This window comes from Physella acuta, unplaced genomic scaffold, assembly GCF_028476545.2.
Source record: "Physella acuta isolate Inbredline_101_S28 unplaced genomic scaffold, ASM2847654v3 ptg000208l, whole genome shotgun sequence".
NCBI lineage: Eukaryota > Metazoa > Mollusca > Gastropoda > Physidae > Physella > Physella acuta.
In genome coordinates, this window is record NW_026731727.1 from 614,672 (window position 1) to 632,671 (window position 18,000).

Consider the following 18,000-nt stretch of genomic DNA (forward strand, 5'->3'; position numbering starts at 1 on the left):
GGTTGTGGTATAGAGTTGTTAGGGATGTGGTATAGGGTTGCTGGGGATGTGGTTGGCAGTAGGATTGCAGGAGATCCTTCTGTAAATTTTTGCCCTCCTAATGGCACAAGAATTGTTTGGGAGCCTTAAGTAAACAGCCTTCCCTCCCCCCCCCCCTCACCTGACTCACGCTGTTTGCTCTGTTAAATGCCAGATGCACGTCAATGTAAATAAAGGGGCGGTTTGGGTGGTGTCTGAAAGCTTTTACCTCGACAGTCTTTTATTTAACGCTCTCAAATGTCTGCCATTAGAAGAATCAGCCGGCAGGAAGTGCTCCGCCATCTTGTTTGATCATATCTTAGCTGGTGTTCTTTTTGGCCGGATATCTCAAAGCTGTTTGAGTTCAACCGTGCATAGATCTATGATCGGACATCAGACTCTGGCTGGCCGCTAAAGTTTTGTCTCTAACGCTAGACCTTGAGAGATGTCGTCGTCACACCCACCCCCATCTTTAATGACTAAATTGCTAATTTTTGGCTATAAGCCTTCAACGTAAAGTGAAATGATTTCGCTTAGCTCAAGAATGTACCGAATGTAAAGGCAATGAATTGTGCAGGTAACGACCTCGATAACCCCAGCCTCAGACATAACTGGCTGACCTCCCTGCCTGCACACAACGCCCCAATTCATGCCGGATGAAACGTGAATTACAGGGAAATATGGAGATCTAAAACTGTTAAATGTGAAAACTCTCATACAAAGAAATATGGCGATCTAAAAAATCAAACCCGATCTAGAAATCTAGGCCCTAGATCTAGATCTAGATCTACATCGAAATTTAGCTGTTAAAAAATACTTGGTAACAGACCGGAAGTCGGTATTTTGGTTTACAATGAAATGACTGCGCACATGATGACGTAATGTAGACTAGCCTACCTACAACTAAGTGGGAAGTTTGACCGAGCCCAATAATCTGAAACAAAATACCAAGTTGGCCGTAAATCTTGTTAGGCCGATATGAAATCAAATTATGAAATGGAAATTTCAATGGAGTATTTCAAAATTCCATCGTTTGTTCCCTACATACTACATGCTGCATTAAATTTTTCCTTGCCAGTTCCTCTGTTTTCATTACCTGTAAGCTGATAGGCCTATAAGAAAATGGTTGTTTGATGGAGCACGTGCCGACTGATGGGCGTGGCCAAGCATTAGATGCTCGAGTGCAAGGTGAAGGTCATGCACTGCAGCACTGTACTAACAGGCCAAGCGAATGGGAGAGTGCAGTGCGAAGATTGTTTACGTTTTCAATACAAAAATTAATTGTTGATCCAAATAACGAGAAAAATGACATCACTGGGTGGGGGTTCTGAAACCCCTAACATTCCCTTCTCCACAGGTCGTGGCCACGCCCAGTGAAATGTTTTCTTTTTTTTTTAGTCGGTGATATCTCCGTCAAACTTTTTATTAATCTAGCAGGCATGGATAAATCTAGATCTAGAATATTGTAGGAACGAACTCACGGTAAACTAACTTTAACACAGACGGCAAGTCTTAACATTAGGGATGTCTACTAGAGTTAAGATCTAGATCTAGGACTGTTGAGTGGTGTTTGCTGACTTGTCTGCTGGCTGTCTCACGCTGTCATATTTTGTTTACCAGATAATTGTTGACGATGTACAAGCTAAAACTGTATACAACTTCCCCTGTCAAAGATGGCTGGCCAAGGATGAAGATGATGGTGCAATCACTAGGGAGTTGTATGTCAATGTTGGACCACGTGATATGTCTAAAGGTTAGGTCAACTTCAAATCTTCTAGCACATCATGTCCCTAACAGCCCTAACTTATACAAAGACCCTCCTGTCCTAAATATTGTAGCAAGCCCATCCTTTCCCATATCTTGTGGCAAGCCCATCCTGTCCCAATTCTTGTAGCAAGCCCATCCTGTCCCAGCTCTTGTAGCAAGCCCAATCTGTCCCAAATCTTTTAGCAAGCCCATCCTTTCCCAGATCTTGTGGCAAGCCCATCCTGTCCCAGCTCTTGTAGCAAGCCCAATCTGTCCCAAATCTTTTAGCAAGCCCATCCTTTCCCAGCTCTTGTGGCAAGCCCAATCTGTCCCAAATCTTGTAGCAAGCCCAATCTGTCCCAAATCTTTTAGCAAGCCCATCCTTTCCCAGCTCTTGTGGCAAGCCCAATCTGTCCCAAATCTTGTAGCAAGCCCAATCTGTCCCAAATCTTTTAGCAAGCCCAATCTGTCCCAAATCTTTTAGCAAGCCCATCCTGTCCCAAATCTTGTGGCAAGCCCATCCTTTCCCAAATCTTGTAGCAAGCCCAATCTGTCCCAAATCTTGTAGCAAGCCCAATCTGTCCCAAATCTTGTAGCAAGCCCATCCTGTCCCAAATCTTGTGGCAAGCCCATCCTTTCCCAGCTCTTGTGGCAAGCCCAATCTGTCCCAAATCTTGTAGCAAGCCCAATCTGTCCCAAATCTTTTAGCAAGCCCATCCTGTCCCAAATCTTGTGGCAAGCCCATCCTTTCCCAAATCTTGTAGCAAGCCCAATCTGTCCCAAATCTTGTAGCAAGCCCAATCTGTCCCAAATCTTGTAGCAAGCCCATCCTGTCCCAAATCTTGTGGCAAGCCCATCCTTTCCCAGATCTTGTGGCAAGCCCATCCTGTCCCAGATCTTGTGGCAAGCCCAATCTGTCCCAAATCTTGTAGCAAGCCCAATCTGTCCCAAATCTTGTAGCAAGCCCAATCTGTCCCAAATCTTGTAGCAAGCCCATCCTGTCCCAAATCTTGTGGCAAGCCCATCCTTTCCCAAATCTTGTGGCAAGCCCATCCTGTCCCAGATCTTGTGGCAAGCCCAATCTGTCCCAAATCTTGTAGCAAGCCCAATCTGTCCCAAATCTTGTAGCAAGCCCATCCTTTTTAAAATCTTCCAGCAAGGCCATCCAGTCTTCTAGCCTCAGATTTCTCAGGAATTGTAATGTTGGTTTTTTTTTTTTTTTTTAATTTTCTTCGCTGCTAGATGATGATCCAGGTAATTTCTATTTTTACTGCGTTCACCTTTGCTTGGTGTTTAGTTTTATAGTTGAGTGTTAAACCTTTGGTGTATTTAGTTTAGTTTTATAGTTTAGTGTTAAACCTTTGGTGTATGTTGTTTAGTTTTATAGTTGAGTGTTAAACCTTTGGTGTATGTTGTTTAGTTTTATAGTTGAGTGTTAAACCTTTGGTGTATGTTGTTTAGTTTTATAGTTGAGTGTTAAACCTTTGGTGTGTGTTGTTTAGTTTTGTAGTTGAGTGTTAAACCTTTGATGTATGTTGTTTAGTTTTATACTTGAGTGTTAAACCTTTGGTGTATGTTGTTTAGTTTTGTATTTGACAGTGTTGGAACTGTACACAACCATTGCTTTGAGTGTTGTTTGTTGTAAAAAAAATTGTTATCAATAATTTGAACTTTTGCTTTCCATTGTCATACTAAATTACCATTTTGTATTATCAATTAATAATTAAGCATTAATTTCAACCAACAAATCATGCAGTGTAAAAAATTGTATTAAAGATAAGCTTTTAAAATTGTTTCACTACTGTCAAGAAGCTGTTAAATAGTTTAAATGCCATCATTAAACCGTTATTTTATCTCTAGTATGTAGATGTGTTATGCTTGTTGAGAGTTTGTTTTTTAATTATTCTTCACCTCAGAGCACTTGTGCAATCAGTAACATACAAGTTTAATTTTAATTAATCTATTTTAGAGAAAATCACTTCCATAAGCATTTTATTGTTCCTGTGTCTTTTGTTCAAGTGATATAAACAACATCATTAGTTTCTTTTATTTTTGTTAACATTTCAAATTTTTATGAGATTTTTGTTTTAAACTTTTATTGTCAATATTTGGTTTGAAACGTTTAGGCTTCCCCTTTGTTGTGACTGTAAAAACTGGCAACAAGAGCAATGCTGGAACAGATGCCAGGGTCTATATCATCATGCATGGAGGGGACAAGGGGGCAGACACCAGCGGGAAAATCTGGCTCGACAATGGGAAATTTGAACGCAATGTCACAGATATTTTCAACGTTGATGTTGCCAAAATGATCAGCCCGCTGTCCAAGCTTGAGATAGGTCACGATGACACAGGGGCTGCTGCCGGCTGGTATCTGGAATCTGTTCTGGTGAGTTTTGGTACTAGAAATCTGGCAAGATGACCAGCCAGATATATCCCAATGTACTGACTCCCCTTCTCAATTTCTTGTTCCAGATCTATTGCCCCACCACAGGGATAGAGCAATACTTCCCCTGCCACCAGTGGCTGGCAACAGATGAGGGAGATGGTCTCATTCAAAGGGTCCTTCTTGAGCAAAAGTCCATGCGCAAAACTAAAGAAAAACGTAAACTATTTTTTTATTTAATTTAATTATGCTTACTTTCATTAAGACCAAGTCAGTTGTCCCACAGTTCCACCACCCACAGGTCTACCACCCACAGGTCCACCACCCACAGGTCCAGTTGTCTACCACCCACAGGCCCACCACCCACAGGTCCACCACCCACAGGTCCACCACCCACAGGTCCACCACCCACAGGTCCACCACCCACAGGTCCACCACCCACAGGTCCACCACCCACAGGTCCAGTTGTCCACCACCCACAGGCCCACCACCCACAGGTCCACCACCCACAGGTCCACCACCCACAGGTCCACCACCCACAGGTCCACCACTCACAGGTCTACCACCCACAGGTCCACCACCCACAGGTCCAGTTGTCCACCACCCACAGGCCCACCACCCACAAGCCCACCACCCACAGGCCCACCACCCACAAGTCCAGTTGTCCACCACCCACAGGCCCACCACCCACAAGTCCAGTTGTCCACCACCCACAGGTCCACCACCCACAGGTCCACCACCCACAGGTCCACCACCCACAGGTCCACCACCCTCAGGTCCACCACCCACAGGTCCACCACCCACAGGTCCACCACCCACAGGTCCACCACCCACAGGTCCACCACCCACAGGCCCACCACCCACAGGTCCACCACCCACACTCTCCTATTTTCTCAGAGATTACCTGGCAATGTTGGGTCACCACAAGTGACATCAAAAATGCTGGCACTGATGCCAATGTTTACATCTGTATCTATGGAGACAAGAGTAAAACAGATGACATCCCATTAGACAACAAGGGGGACAACTTTGAGCAGGGTCAGATGGACGCTTTCAGATTTACCACTGTGGAGATTGGCAAGCCCTACAAGCTTAGGGTGTGGCATGACAACGCTGGCTCATTTCCTGGCTGGCATCTTGACAAGGTTGGTTTAGGATGTCAAACTTGTCTGTCTGGGGATGTCAAACTGTCTGGGGATGTCAAACTTGTCTGTCTGGGGATGTCAAACTTGTCTGTCTGGGGATGTCAAACTTGTCTGTCTGGGGATGTCAAACTTGTCTGTCTGGGGATGTCAAACTTGTCTGTCTGGGGATGTCAAACTTGTCTGTCTGGGGATGTCAAACTTGTCTGTCTGGGGATGTCAAACTGTCTGGGGATGTCAAACTTGTCTGTCTGGGGATGTCAAACTTGTCTGTCTGGGGATGTCAAACTGTCTGGGGATGTCAAACTTGTCTGTCTGGGGATGTCAAACTGTCTGGGGATGTCAAACTGTCTGGGGATGTCAAACTTGTCTGTCTGGGGATGTCAAACTTGTCTGTCTGGGGATGTCAAACTGTCTGGGGATGTCAAACTTGTCTGTCTGGGGATGTCAAACTTGTCTGTCTGGGGATGTCAAACTTGTCTGTCTGGGGATGTCAAACTGTCTGGGGATGTCAAACTTGTCTGTCTGAGGATGTAGCCTGTACTGTCTGTTGAAACTTATCTTGGGAAGACTAATTTTGTGTCTAGATATGTTTATTATTTGATGATTTAATGAGATATAATTTATGGGCATTTAAATGGGTCTATGTTTGAAGTGATGTGGATATTTGACTGGGATATTAGTGCTGTGGATATTTGACTGGGATATTAGTGCTGTGGATATTTGACTGGGATATTAGGGCTGTGGATATTTGACTGGGATATTAGTGCTGTGGATATTTGACTGGGATATTAGTGCTGTGGATATTTGACTGGGATATTAGTGATGTGGATATTTGACTGGGATATGCTTGTACATCCTAGATTGAGCTGGAGAGCATGGAAGGAAAGGAAAGATTTGTTTTTGTGTGTGGACGTTGGCTGGCAGAGGGGGAGGATGATAAGATGACAATCAGGGAACTGCCTGCTGAGTCCCCCAGCATCAAGCGACCTTTGCCATGTGAGTGACATCTTTTGTTTGGACTTTTTTTTCTTCTGCGCAACATTTTTCACCTTGGAATGAAGTGTTATATTTGTCTAAGGTTGCTGGTACTATTTTTTTTAAAAACCATTAACAAAACTTTTTAAAATAAAGAACGTTTTAAATAAAATCTTGTAAAAACAATTTTTTCCCTCTATTTGGTGTAACATTTTTTCTATGGTCTGCTGCAAATGTAACCTTAACCAGTTTTATTCTAGTGGCCAGCTACATGTGTAACCTTGTTTTATTCTAGTGGTCAGCTACAGGTGTAACCTTGTTTTATTCTAGTGGTCAGCTACAGGTGTAACCTTGTTTTATTCTAGTGGTCAGCTACAGGTGTAACCTTGTTTTATTCTAGTGGTCAGCTACAGGTGTAACCTTGTTTTATTCTAGTGGTCAGCTACAGGTGTAACCTTGTTTTATTCTAGTGGTCAGCTACAGGTGTAACCTTGTTTTATTCTAGTGGTCAGCTACAGGTGTAACCTTGTTTTATTCTAGTGGTCAGCTACAGGTGTAACCTTGTTTTATTCTAGTGGTCAGCTACAGGTGTAACCTTGTTTTATTCTCTCAGTCAGCTACAGGTGTAACCTTGTTTTATTCTAGTGGTCAGCTGCAGGTGTAACCTTGTTTTATTCTAGTGGTCAGCTACAGGTGTAACCTTGTTTTATTCTAGTGGTCAGCTACAGGTGTAACCTTGTTTTATTCTAGTGGTCAGCTACAGGTGTAACCTTGTTTTATTCTAGTGGTCAGCTACAGGTGTAACCTTGTTTTATTCTAGTGGTCAGCTACAGGTGTAACCTTGTTTTATTCTAGTGGTCAGCTACAGGTGTAACCTTGTTTTATTCTAGTGGTCAGCTACAGGTGTAACCTTGTTTTATTCTAGTGGTCAGCTACAGGTGTAACCTTGTTTTATTCTAGTGGTCAGCTGCAGGTGTAACCTTGTTTTATTCTAGTGGTCAGCTACAGGTGTAACCTTGTTTTATTCTAGTGGTCAGCTACAGGTGTAACCTTGTTTTATTCTAGTGGTCAGCTACAGGTGTAACCTTGTTTTATTCTAGTGGTCAGCTGCAGGTGTAACCTTGTTTTATTCTAGTGGTCAGCTACAGGTGTAACCTTGTTTTATTCTAGTGGTCAGCTACAGGTGTAACCTTGTTTTATTCTAGTGGTCAGCTACAGGTGTAACCTTGTTTTATTCTAGTGGTCAGCTACAGGTGTAACCTTGTTTTATTCTAGTGGTCAGCTACAGGTGTAACCTTGTTTTATTCTAGTGGTCAGCTGCAGGTGTAACCTTGTTTTATTCTAGTGGTCAGCTACAGGTGTAACCTTGTTTTATTCTAGTGGTCAGCTACAGGTGTAACCTTGTTTTATTCTAGTGGTCAGCTGCAGGTGTAACCTTGTTTTATTCTAGTGGTCAGCTACAGGTGTAACCTTGTTTTATTCTAGTGGTCAGCTACAGGTGTAACCTTGTTTTATTCTAGTGGTCAGCTACAGGTGTAACCTTGTTTTATTCTAGTGGTCAGCTATAGGTGTAACCTTGTTTTATTCTAGTGGTCAGCTACAGGTGTAACCTTGTTTTATTCTAGTGGTCAGCTACAGGTGTACCTTGTTTTATTCTAGTGGTCAGCTACAGGTGTAACCTTGTTTTATTCTAGTGGTCAGCTACAGGTGTAACCTTGTTTTATTCTCTCAGTCAGCTACAGGTGTAACCTTGTTTTATTCTAGTGGTCAGCTACAGGTGTAACCTTGTTTTATTCTAGTGGTCAGCTACAGGTGTAACCTTGTTTTATTCTAGTGGTCAGCTGCAGGTGTAACCTTGTTTTATTCTCTCAGTCAGCTACAGGTGTAACCTTGTTTTATTCTAGTGGTCAGCTACAGGTGTAACCTTGTTTTATTCTAGTGGACAGCTGCAGGTGTAACCTTGTTTTATTCTAGTGGTCAGCTACAGGTGTAACCTTGTTTTATTCTAGTGGTCAGCTACAGGTGTAACCTTGTTTTATTCTAGTGGTCAGCTACAGGTGTAACCTTGTTTTATTCTAGTGGTCAGCTACAGGTGTAACCTTGTTTTATTCTAGTGGTCAGCTACAGGTGTAACCTTGTTTTATTCTAGTGGTCAGCTACAGGTGTAACCTTGTTTTATTCTAGTGGTCAGCTACAGGTGTAACCTTGTTTTATTCTAGTGGTCAGCTACAGGTGTAACCTTGTTTTATTCTAGTGGTCAGCTACAGGTGTAACCTTGTTTTATTCTAGTGGTCAGCTACAGGTGTAACCTTGTTTTATTCTAGTGGTCAGCTACAGGTGTAACCTTGTTTTATTCTAGTGGTCAGCTACAGGTGTAACCTTGTTTTATTCTAGTGGTCAGCTACAGGTGTAACCTTGTTTTATTCTAGTGGTCAGCTACAGGTGTAACCTTGTTTTATTCTAGTGGTCAGCTGCAGGTGTAACCTTGTTTTATTCTAGTGGTCAGCTACAGGTGTAACCTTGTTTTATTCTAGTGGACAGCTGCAGGTGTAACCTTGTTTTATTCTAGTGGTCAGCTACAGGTGTAACCTTGTTTTATTCTAGTGGATAGCTGCAGGTGTAACCTTGTTTTATTCTAGTGGTCAGCTGCAGGTGTAACCTTGTTTTATTCTAGTGGTCAGCTACAGGTGTAACCTTGTTTTATTCTAGTGGTCAGCTGCAGGTGTAACCTTGTTTTATTCTAGTGGTCAGCTACAGGTGTAACCTTGTTTTATTCTAGTGGTCAGCTACAGGTGTAACCTTGTTTTATTCTAGTGGTCAGCTACAGGTGTAACCTTGTTTTATTCTAGTGGTCAGCTACAGGTGTAACCTTGTTTTATTCTAGTGGTCAGCTACAGGTGTAACCTTGTTTTATTCTAGTGGTCAGCTACAGGTGTAACCTTGTTTTATTCTAGTGGTCAGCTACAGGTGTAACCTTGTTTTATTCTAGTGGTCAGCTACAGGTGTAACCTTGTTTTATTCTAGTGGACAGCTGCAGGTGTAACCTTGTTTTATTCTAGTGGTCAGCTACAGGTGTAACCTTGTTTTATTCTAGTGGATAGCTGCAGGTGTAACCTTGTTTTATTCTAGTGGTCAGCTACAGGTGTAACCTTGTTTTATTCTAGTGGTCAGCTACAGGTGTAACCTTGTTTTATTCTAGTGGTCAGCTACAGGTGTAACCTTGTTTTATTCTAGTGGTCAGCTACAGGTGTAACCTTGTTTTATTCTAGTGGTCAGCTACAGGTGTAACCTTGTTTTATTCTAGTGGTCAGCTACAGGTGTAACCTTGTTTTATTCTAGTGGTCAGCTACAGGTGTAACCTTGTTTTATTCTAGTGGTCAGCTACAGGTGTAACCTTGTTTTATTCTAGTGGTCAGCTACAGGTGTAACCTTGTTTTATTCTAGTGGTCAGCTACAGGTGTAACCTTGTTTTATTCTAGTGGTCAGCTGCAGGTGTAACCTTGTTTTATTCTAGTGGTCAGCTACAGGTGTAACCTTGTTTTATTCTAGTGGTCAGCTGCAGGTGTAACCTTGTTTTATTCTAGTGGTCAGCTACAGGTGTAACCTTGTTTTATTCTAGTGGTCAGCTGTAGGTGTAACCTTGTTTTATTCTAGTGGTCAGCTACAGGTGTAACCTTGTTTTATTCTAGTGGTCAGCTACAGGTGTAACCTTGTTTTATTCTAGTGGTCAGCTACAGGTGTAACCTTGTTTTATTCTAGTGGTCAGCTACAGGTGTAACCTTGTTTTATTCTAGTGGTCAGCTACAGGTGTAACCTTGTTTTATTCTAGTGGTCAGCTACAGGTGTAACCTTGTTTTATTCTAGTGGTCAGCTACAGGTGTAACCTTGTTTTATTCTAGTGGTCAGCTACAGGTGTAACCTTGTTTTATTCTAGTGGTCAGCTACAGGTGTAACCTTGTTTTATTCTAGTGGTCAGCTACAGGTGTAACCTTGTTTTATTCTAGTGGTCAGCTACAGGTGTAACCTTGTTTTATTCTAGTGGTCAGCTACAGGTGTAACCTTGTTTTATTCTAGTGGTCAGCTACAGGTGTAACCTTGTTTTATTCTAGTGGTCAGCTACAGGTGTAACCTTGTTTTATTCTAGTGGACAGCTGCAGGTGTAACCTTGTTTTATTCTAGTGGTCAGCTACAGGTGTAACCTTGTTTTATTCTAGTGGATAGCTGCAGGTGTAACCTTGTTTTATTCTAGTGGTCAGCTACAGGTGTAACCTTGTTTTATTCTAGTGGTCAGCTACAGGTGTAACCTTGTTTTATTCTAGTGGTCAGCTACAGGTGTAACCTTGTTTTATTCTAGTGGTCAGCTACAGGTGTAACCTTGTTTTATTCTAGTGGTCAGCTACAGGTGTAACCTTGTTTTATTCTAGTGGTCAGCTACAGGTGTAACCTTGTTTTATTCTAGTGGTCAGCTACAGGTGTAACCTTGTTTTATTCTAGTGGTCAGCTACAGGTGTAACCTTGTTTTATTCTAGTGGTCAGCTACAGGTGTAACCTTGTTTTATTCTAGTGGACAGCTGCAGGTGTAACCTTGTTTTATTCTAGTGGTCAGCTACAGGTGTAACCTTGTTTTATTCTAGTGGTCAGCTACAGGTGTAACCTTGTTTTATTCTAGTGGTCAGCTACAGGTGTAACCTTGTTTTATTCTAGTGGTCAGCTACAGGTGTAACCTTGTTTTATTCTAGTGGTCAGCTACAGGTGTAACCTTGTTTTATTCTAGTGGTCAGCTACAGGTGTAACCTTGTTTTATTCTAGTGGTCAGCTACAGGTGTAACCTTGTTTTATTCTAGTGGTCAGCTACAGGTGTAACCTTGTTTTATTCTAGTGGTCAGCTACAGGTGTAACCTTGTTTTATTCTAGTGGTCAGCTACAGGTGTAACCTTGTTTTATTCTAGTGGTCAGCTACAGGTGTAACCTTGTTTTATTCTAGTGGTCAGCTACAGGTGTAACCTTGTTTTATTCTAGTGGTCAGCTACAGGTGTAACCTTGTTTTATTCTAGTGGTCAGCTACAGGTGTAACCTTGTTTTATTCTAGTGGTCAGCTACAGGTGTAACCTTGTTTTATTCTAGTGGTCAGCTACATTGTCCAGGTGTATACTGGCAATAAGAGTTTTGCTGGGACAGATGCCAATGTTTACATCAACATATTTGGGGAGCTGGGGGACACAGGGAACCGCCCACTCAAGTACTCCAAGACCAGTAAAAATAAATTTGAGAAAGGAAAGGTCAGTCTTCATGGGTTGACTGAATTTGTAATTACAGTTACAATTTTGCAAGAAAGTCTGAGTGTTGACTTCATCTTATCAAAAATATTTTATAGACATGAAAAGCTGGTTTCAAATTGTTCCAAATTTTTGTTGCCAGAAAGCATATTTTTCTACCTAAATTGAATATTTGTGCAAAAAGTACAAAATCACTTCCGGTTTTATTAAGGTTAGAAATAGTTAAACAAATAATTACTGGTAATATAGTATTTTAGCAAAAACTTTTATTTTTAATTTGGATTAGTAGAGTCAGGGTGTTTGGTGATAGGAGATTTTAATTATATAAATCCAATACTTGGCTATCATGGAAAACAACTGTTCTGACTTTAATAGTTTTAATCTCCCCGGCCATTCCTGTTGACTTGCAGGAGAGGTTGAGGGCAGTTTTTTTAAATATTTGAATTGATAAAATAATTCTAAACAGCTTTTCAACGGCTTATATTCAAAACAAAAATATGAAAATGAGTGTAATCGATGGTTACCAAACAACTTTAAGGTTTTAAAATGTAACTAATTTTTATCACTTGACATATTTTTGTAAAGATTTTTTTAAAACTTAGTACATAGACTTTTCAAGACTATTGTGATTGTAAATAAATATATGTTAAATGGTTGGTGTTACAACCCTAATGTTATACATTTAATTTTGTTCTTGCAATTTTAGATGGATGAGTTTGAAATTGAGGCGGTTACCTTGCACAAGTTGAAGAAGATCAGGATAGGTCATGATGGCAAAGGTCCAGGGGCTGGGTGGTTTTTGGATAAAGTGGTCATTTTTTGTAAAGAGGAGAAGGATAAATTTGGAGAGGTCACTTTTAATTGTAACCGCTGGCTAGCAGAGGACAAGGATGACGGCCTCATTGAAAGAGAGATAACTGTGGGAGGAACACAAATGCTCAGCAGTAAGAGCCTTTGGTCATTCTCAAACTGATAATATAGGAACCTTTGATCATTACATTCTCAGACTGATTACATAAGAACTTTTTGTCATTACATTCACAAACTGATAATAAAGGAACCTTTTGTTATTATATTTTCAGACTATAGGAACATTTAGTCACAAACTTACAACTACATCCCTACACCTACAAACTTGACCACATAACACACCTACAAGTTTCCAACTAATAAACCCACAACAACCTATACCACACAACACAACTGCAACCAGTTACAACTCCGAAAATAGCAAGTTTCACCACTTGTAGCCACATTTAGCAGCTTACAGGTTTTTGTCAACCCCGTTTAGCAGCTAGATTATCCTTACAGGTTTTGGTTAACCCCATTTAGCAGCTAGATTATCCTTACAGGTTTTGGTTAACCCCATTTAGCAGCTAGATTATCCTTACAGGTTTTGGTTAACCCCATTTAGCAGCTAGATTATCCTTACAGGTTTTGGTTAACCCCGTTTAGCAGCTAGATTATCCTTACAGGTTTTGGTTAACCCCGTTTAGCAGCTAGATTATCCTTACAGGTTTTGGTTAACCCCATTTAGCAGCTAGATTATCCTTACAGGTTTTGGTTAACCCCGTTTAGCAGCTAGATAATCCTTACAGGTTTTGGTTAACCCCATTTAGCAGCTAGATTATCCTTACAGGTTTCATTTGACTGAGATTTGCCCCACCCCCACTCTCTCGTCTTTAGCCACATCGTACCATGTGTCAGTCAGGACGGGTGATAAGAAAGGTGCCGGCACTGACGCCAATGTTTTCCTGAAAATTTTTGGCACTCGGGGAGACACAGGCATCCTGCAGCTGAGACAATCTGAGAATTCTAGCAACAAATTTGAGAAGGGGAAGACAGACCTGTTCAAGCTGGAGGCTGAGGATATTGGGAAGGTCTGGAAAACATTAACCCCACCTCTAGCCTGTCTCCATTAACCCCACCTCTAGCCTGTCTCCATTAACCCCACCTCTAGCCTGTCTCCATTAACCCCACCTCTAGCCTGTCTCCATTAACCCCACCTCTAGCCTGTCTCCATTAACCCCACCTCTAGCCTGTCTCCATTAACCCCACCTCTAGCCTGTCTCCATTAACCCCACCTCTAGCCTGTCTCCATTAACCCTTTAACACTTGCCGTCTCCTTTAACTCATAAAAGAGGAATCACTTTCATGTTTTACCAGAATTCCAATAAGAATTATTTATTATTCGGTCCAATGGAGTTAACCCTTTACCACCTGCCTTCTCTTTACATCAAGCTTGCTGTGCCACTAACCTATTTGTACCCACATTACAAGTCATGTGATTCTCATCATCTTGAAACACACGGTTGATTACATTATTGCATGCAAGCTAATTATATTTGCACTAAAATAAAAAACCAGGCAACTTTTTGTGTCAAATAAAAAATGTGAAATTATTTTTTTTAATGAGTTGTTTAGAAAACATAAATGTGTCTATTTTTACGCTGATCAAATCAATTATGTATGAGAACTAGCAATTTTTTTTTTTGTAAATAATTTTTCTGAGTGATGTGTAAATGCTTAGGTGGGTGTGTGGAAGGTTGTTCCACTGTGTATGGGAAGTTAACTTGAAAACATTTACATTGTCCCTAAAGTTACCAAACTAACATGCTTTGTATTAGAGAAATGTAAACATTTCCTACAGTAGCAAAATAACATGCTTTGTATTAGAGAAATGTAAACATTTCCTACAGTAGCAAACTAACATTCTCTGTATTAGAGAAATGTAAACATTTCCTACAGTAGCAAACTAACATGCTCTGTATTAGAGAAATGTAAACATTTCCTACAGTAGCAAACTAACATGCTTTGTATTAGAGAAACGTAAACATTTCCTACAGTAGCAAACTAACATGCTCTGTATTAGAGAAATGTAAACATTTCCTACAGTAGCAAAATAACATTCTCTGTATTAGAGAAATGTAAACATTTCCTACAGTAGCAAAATAACATTCTCTGTATTAGAGAAATGTAAACATTTCCTACAGTAGCAAACTAACATGCTTTGTATTACTATTGATCTGACTTCTGTAATATGAAAAGAGCATGAAGAACAGTTTTTGAATGATTGAAAACACAAACTCATCTTATCAAAATGAAGATAATTGTTAAAATGAAATGCAAAAATGTTTCAGATCAAGAAAATCAGGATAGGCCATGACAATAGCAAACTTGGAGCTGCTTGGTATTTAGAGGAAGTTCTCATCAAAGTGCCTTCAAAGGGAGAGCATTATTCATTTGCTTGTAGAAAGTGGTTGTCTGACAAGGAGCAAACTGAAGTGGATTTAGAGCCCTTAGTTACTCAAGCTGTTGAAAAAAGTTTGTTTTATCTTGTTACTACAATCATAATACATTGTGCTTTGTCATTTTGTCTGCCCTAGTTAACCATGTGCCCTGTTGTGTCTGCCCTAGTTAACCATGTGCCCTGTTGTCTGCCCTAGTTAACCATGTGCCCTGTTGTCTGCCCTAGTTAACTATGTGCCCTGTTGTGTCTGCCCTAGTTAACCATGTGCCCTGTTGTGTCTGCCCTAGTTAACCATGTGCCCTGTTGTGTCTGCCCTAGTTAACCATGTGCCCTGTTGTGTCTGCCCTAGTTAACCATGTGCCCTGTTGTGTCTGCCCTAGTTAACCATGTGCCCTGTTGTCTGCCCTAGTTAACCATGTGCCCTGTTGTGTCTGCCCTAGTTAACCATGTGCCCTGTTGTGTCTGCCCTAGTTAACCATGTGCCCTGTTGTCTGCCCTAGTTAACCATGTGCCCTGTTGTGTCTGCCCTAGTTAACCATGTGCCCTGTTGTCTGCCCTAGTTAACCATGTGCCCTGTTGTCTGCCACAGCCATACCCTATGAGGTGACCATATGGACAGGCACTGAGAAAGGTGCAGGAACTGATGCCAATGTTTTCATCCAGATGTATGGAGACAGTGGTAAAACACAAGAAATTCCCTTAGATAACAAATCTGACAATTTTGAAAAAGGTCAAGTTGACAAGTTCAAGGTTAGTTGGTTTTATTACATGTCTTATACCTTATTTGTTACATTTAAAATAAAGTGGCATTGATCTCCCCTAAACTTTATCATATATCCTAATATATAAACGCCCATGTGCAGACCTCTCTCTCTCTCTCTCTCTGCAACATTTTTTAGGCTATGTGATCTGTATGTTCAGCGATATATGGAGAACTTAAAGATACAGACTTTTGTTGAAAATAATTTGGATGTTTTAAATCTATCAACAAAATTTTATTTAAAGAAAAAAAAATAAACCAATATAAAGTAGAAACAAATTTTTTATTATGCAACAGGAAAAGTGTTTATGGTTGTGACAAGAATACAATGACATCACATGCAACATGTTTAAACTACTGAAAGAATAAAAAAACGAATGGAGAAATGAACTATTTCATTCAAATTTGATATAGATCTATAGACATACGCTATGAAATTTATACAATTTTCTCTCCCAAACTTAAGGCAAATTACTTTTTTTTTAAAAACAGCATACATTCCATTGAACAGCAGAGTTTTTAACAGAATCATTTAAGTCTCTTAAACATTGTATTCATTTCTGCCCATGATGGACAGGGGAATCAAGTTTTTTTTGTTGTTGAGAAATTAGAAAAAGCATAAAGTACTATTTCTTGTCACCCAAAAACACATAAAATTCTACAGAAACCAGAAAATAAGATCTTTTACTTATATAAGAAATTTCTTCTACCTAACTGAAACAGTATTCAAGTTAAAGATTTTTGAGAAACCGAAAAAGTGCCACTTCTAGTAACCAGAAATTGCTCAAAAGTTAAAAGAAAACTAAAGATTTGATATATAGGCCTATATATATATTTTTGTCAACCTAGCTGTACTTTAGTAGGCCTAAGTACAAACGGACGGACAAGATTGCAAACAAACTAAGTGGTAAAAAAAAGTTGAGATTTGTAAAAATCTTTGAGATTTTACAAATTCCAATTTTGATTTTGTACATGATTACAATACTTGCCCTATACTCTGTATACAAGAAAGTAAAAGGGGGGCAAAACTTTTTAAAATGTGACAAAAAATGTTTCCTGTAAATAAGAATGTGACATTTTGTGACCTAGATTGAAGCTCCAGATGTAGGGACTTTGCTCAAGGTGCGCATTGGTCACGATGGTGCTGGCATGATGTCAGGATGGTTTCTGGAAAAGGTGAGTGTGTAGATAGGTGGGGTGGGCATGTTGTATGTGTGGTGGGCATGTTTTTGTGTGGGCATGTTGTATGTGTGTATAGGTGGGGTGGGCATATTGTATGAGTAAGGCATGAACTGCCACATGAAACACTACATGGAACATTTTACCCCTTCAGATGTTGATACAGAGAGAAGCATCCCATAAAAAATCACTCAAGCGTAAGTTGTCTGAGCAGGACAGACGAAAGTCCATCCTTCGTTCTGATGAAGATTCTGAGAGCCCCTCATCACCTGGCCGACGGCGCAGTAATTTTAAAGGGTCAAGGTTAGATAAAGCATTGCTAAATTTTAAAATGACAAAAGGTGTGTAAGTTGGGTTGTGTGTATTGAACATTTGTCTCTCTCAAGGTGTGTAAGTTGGGTTGTGTGTATTGAACACGTGTCTCTCTCAATGTGTGTAAGTTGGGTTGTGTTTATTGAACACGTGTCTCTCCCCACCCTCCCCAGGTCTCAACTAGAAGTTCTGGAGGAGGAGGATGAACATGCAGACACAGAAGATTATTGGTTCTTTGTTAACAAGTGGTTCTCAAAGAGTGATGGGGACAAACTCATTGTAAGGGAGCTAATACCAACAGATGAGAAGGGGAGGCCACTCAAAGGGGCTCTAGAAGGTACATTTCTGTCCATAGTAATCATTTCTTTGTTACATTTCTGTATTTATTAATTGATGAGTCTTTTGTCACCAAAATAAATGCTAGTTGATGGGATTTTTAAAAAAAATATTTTTTAAACTGTCTGAATTTTTGTCTCTAGATTTGCATTAATAACACGATGAACAATCCACTACCATTATATAACTTTGATCTGACATTATGTTATAACATCGACCTGACATTATCATGTTACAACTTTGGCATGACATAATGTTATAACTTTGGCCTGACATCATGTTATAACTTTGGCCTGACATCATGTTATAACATGGACCTGACATAATGTTATAACTTTGGCCTGACATAATGTTATAACTTTGGCCTGACATCATGTTATAACTTTGGCCTGACATAATGTTATAACTTTGATCTGACATGTTATAACTTTGGCCTGACATAATGTTATAACTTTGGTCTGACATAATGTTATAACTTTGGCCTGACATAATGTTATAACTTTGGCCTGACATAATGTTATAACTTTGGTCTGACATAATGTTATAACTTTGGCCTGACATAATGTTATAACTTTGGCCTGACATAATGTTATAACTTTGGTCTGACATAATGTTATAAC

At 40.2% G+C, this 18,000-nt stretch overlaps 1 protein-coding gene across 3 annotated transcripts in view; it reads left to right on the forward strand.

Moving 5' to 3' along the window:
* Window positions 1-18,000, forward strand: part of LOC131937334 (lipoxygenase homology domain-containing protein 1) — a 77,929-nt gene that overhangs the window by 31,534 nt on the left and 28,395 nt on the right. For all 3 annotated transcript variants that reach the window (XM_059294648.1, XM_059294647.1, XM_059294649.1), the window contains exons 12-24: window positions 1,639-1,771; window positions 3,891-4,150; window positions 4,237-4,366; window positions 5,045-5,292; window positions 6,153-6,288; window positions 11,392-11,546; window positions 12,250-12,487; window positions 13,230-13,423; window positions 14,684-14,867; window positions 15,383-15,543; window positions 16,643-16,729; window positions 16,887-17,035; window positions 17,218-17,381. In XM_059294648.1, coding sequence (XP_059150631.1) covers window positions 1,639-1,771; window positions 3,891-4,150; window positions 4,237-4,366; window positions 5,045-5,292; window positions 6,153-6,288; window positions 11,392-11,546; window positions 12,250-12,487; window positions 13,230-13,423; window positions 14,684-14,867; window positions 15,383-15,543; window positions 16,643-16,729; window positions 16,887-17,035; window positions 17,218-17,381 — 2,239 coding nt within the window. The remainder of the gene's footprint in view (window positions 1-1,638; window positions 1,772-3,890; window positions 4,151-4,236; window positions 4,367-5,044; window positions 5,293-6,152; window positions 6,289-11,391; window positions 11,547-12,249; window positions 12,488-13,229; window positions 13,424-14,683; window positions 14,868-15,382; window positions 15,544-16,642; window positions 16,730-16,886; window positions 17,036-17,217; window positions 17,382-18,000) is intronic.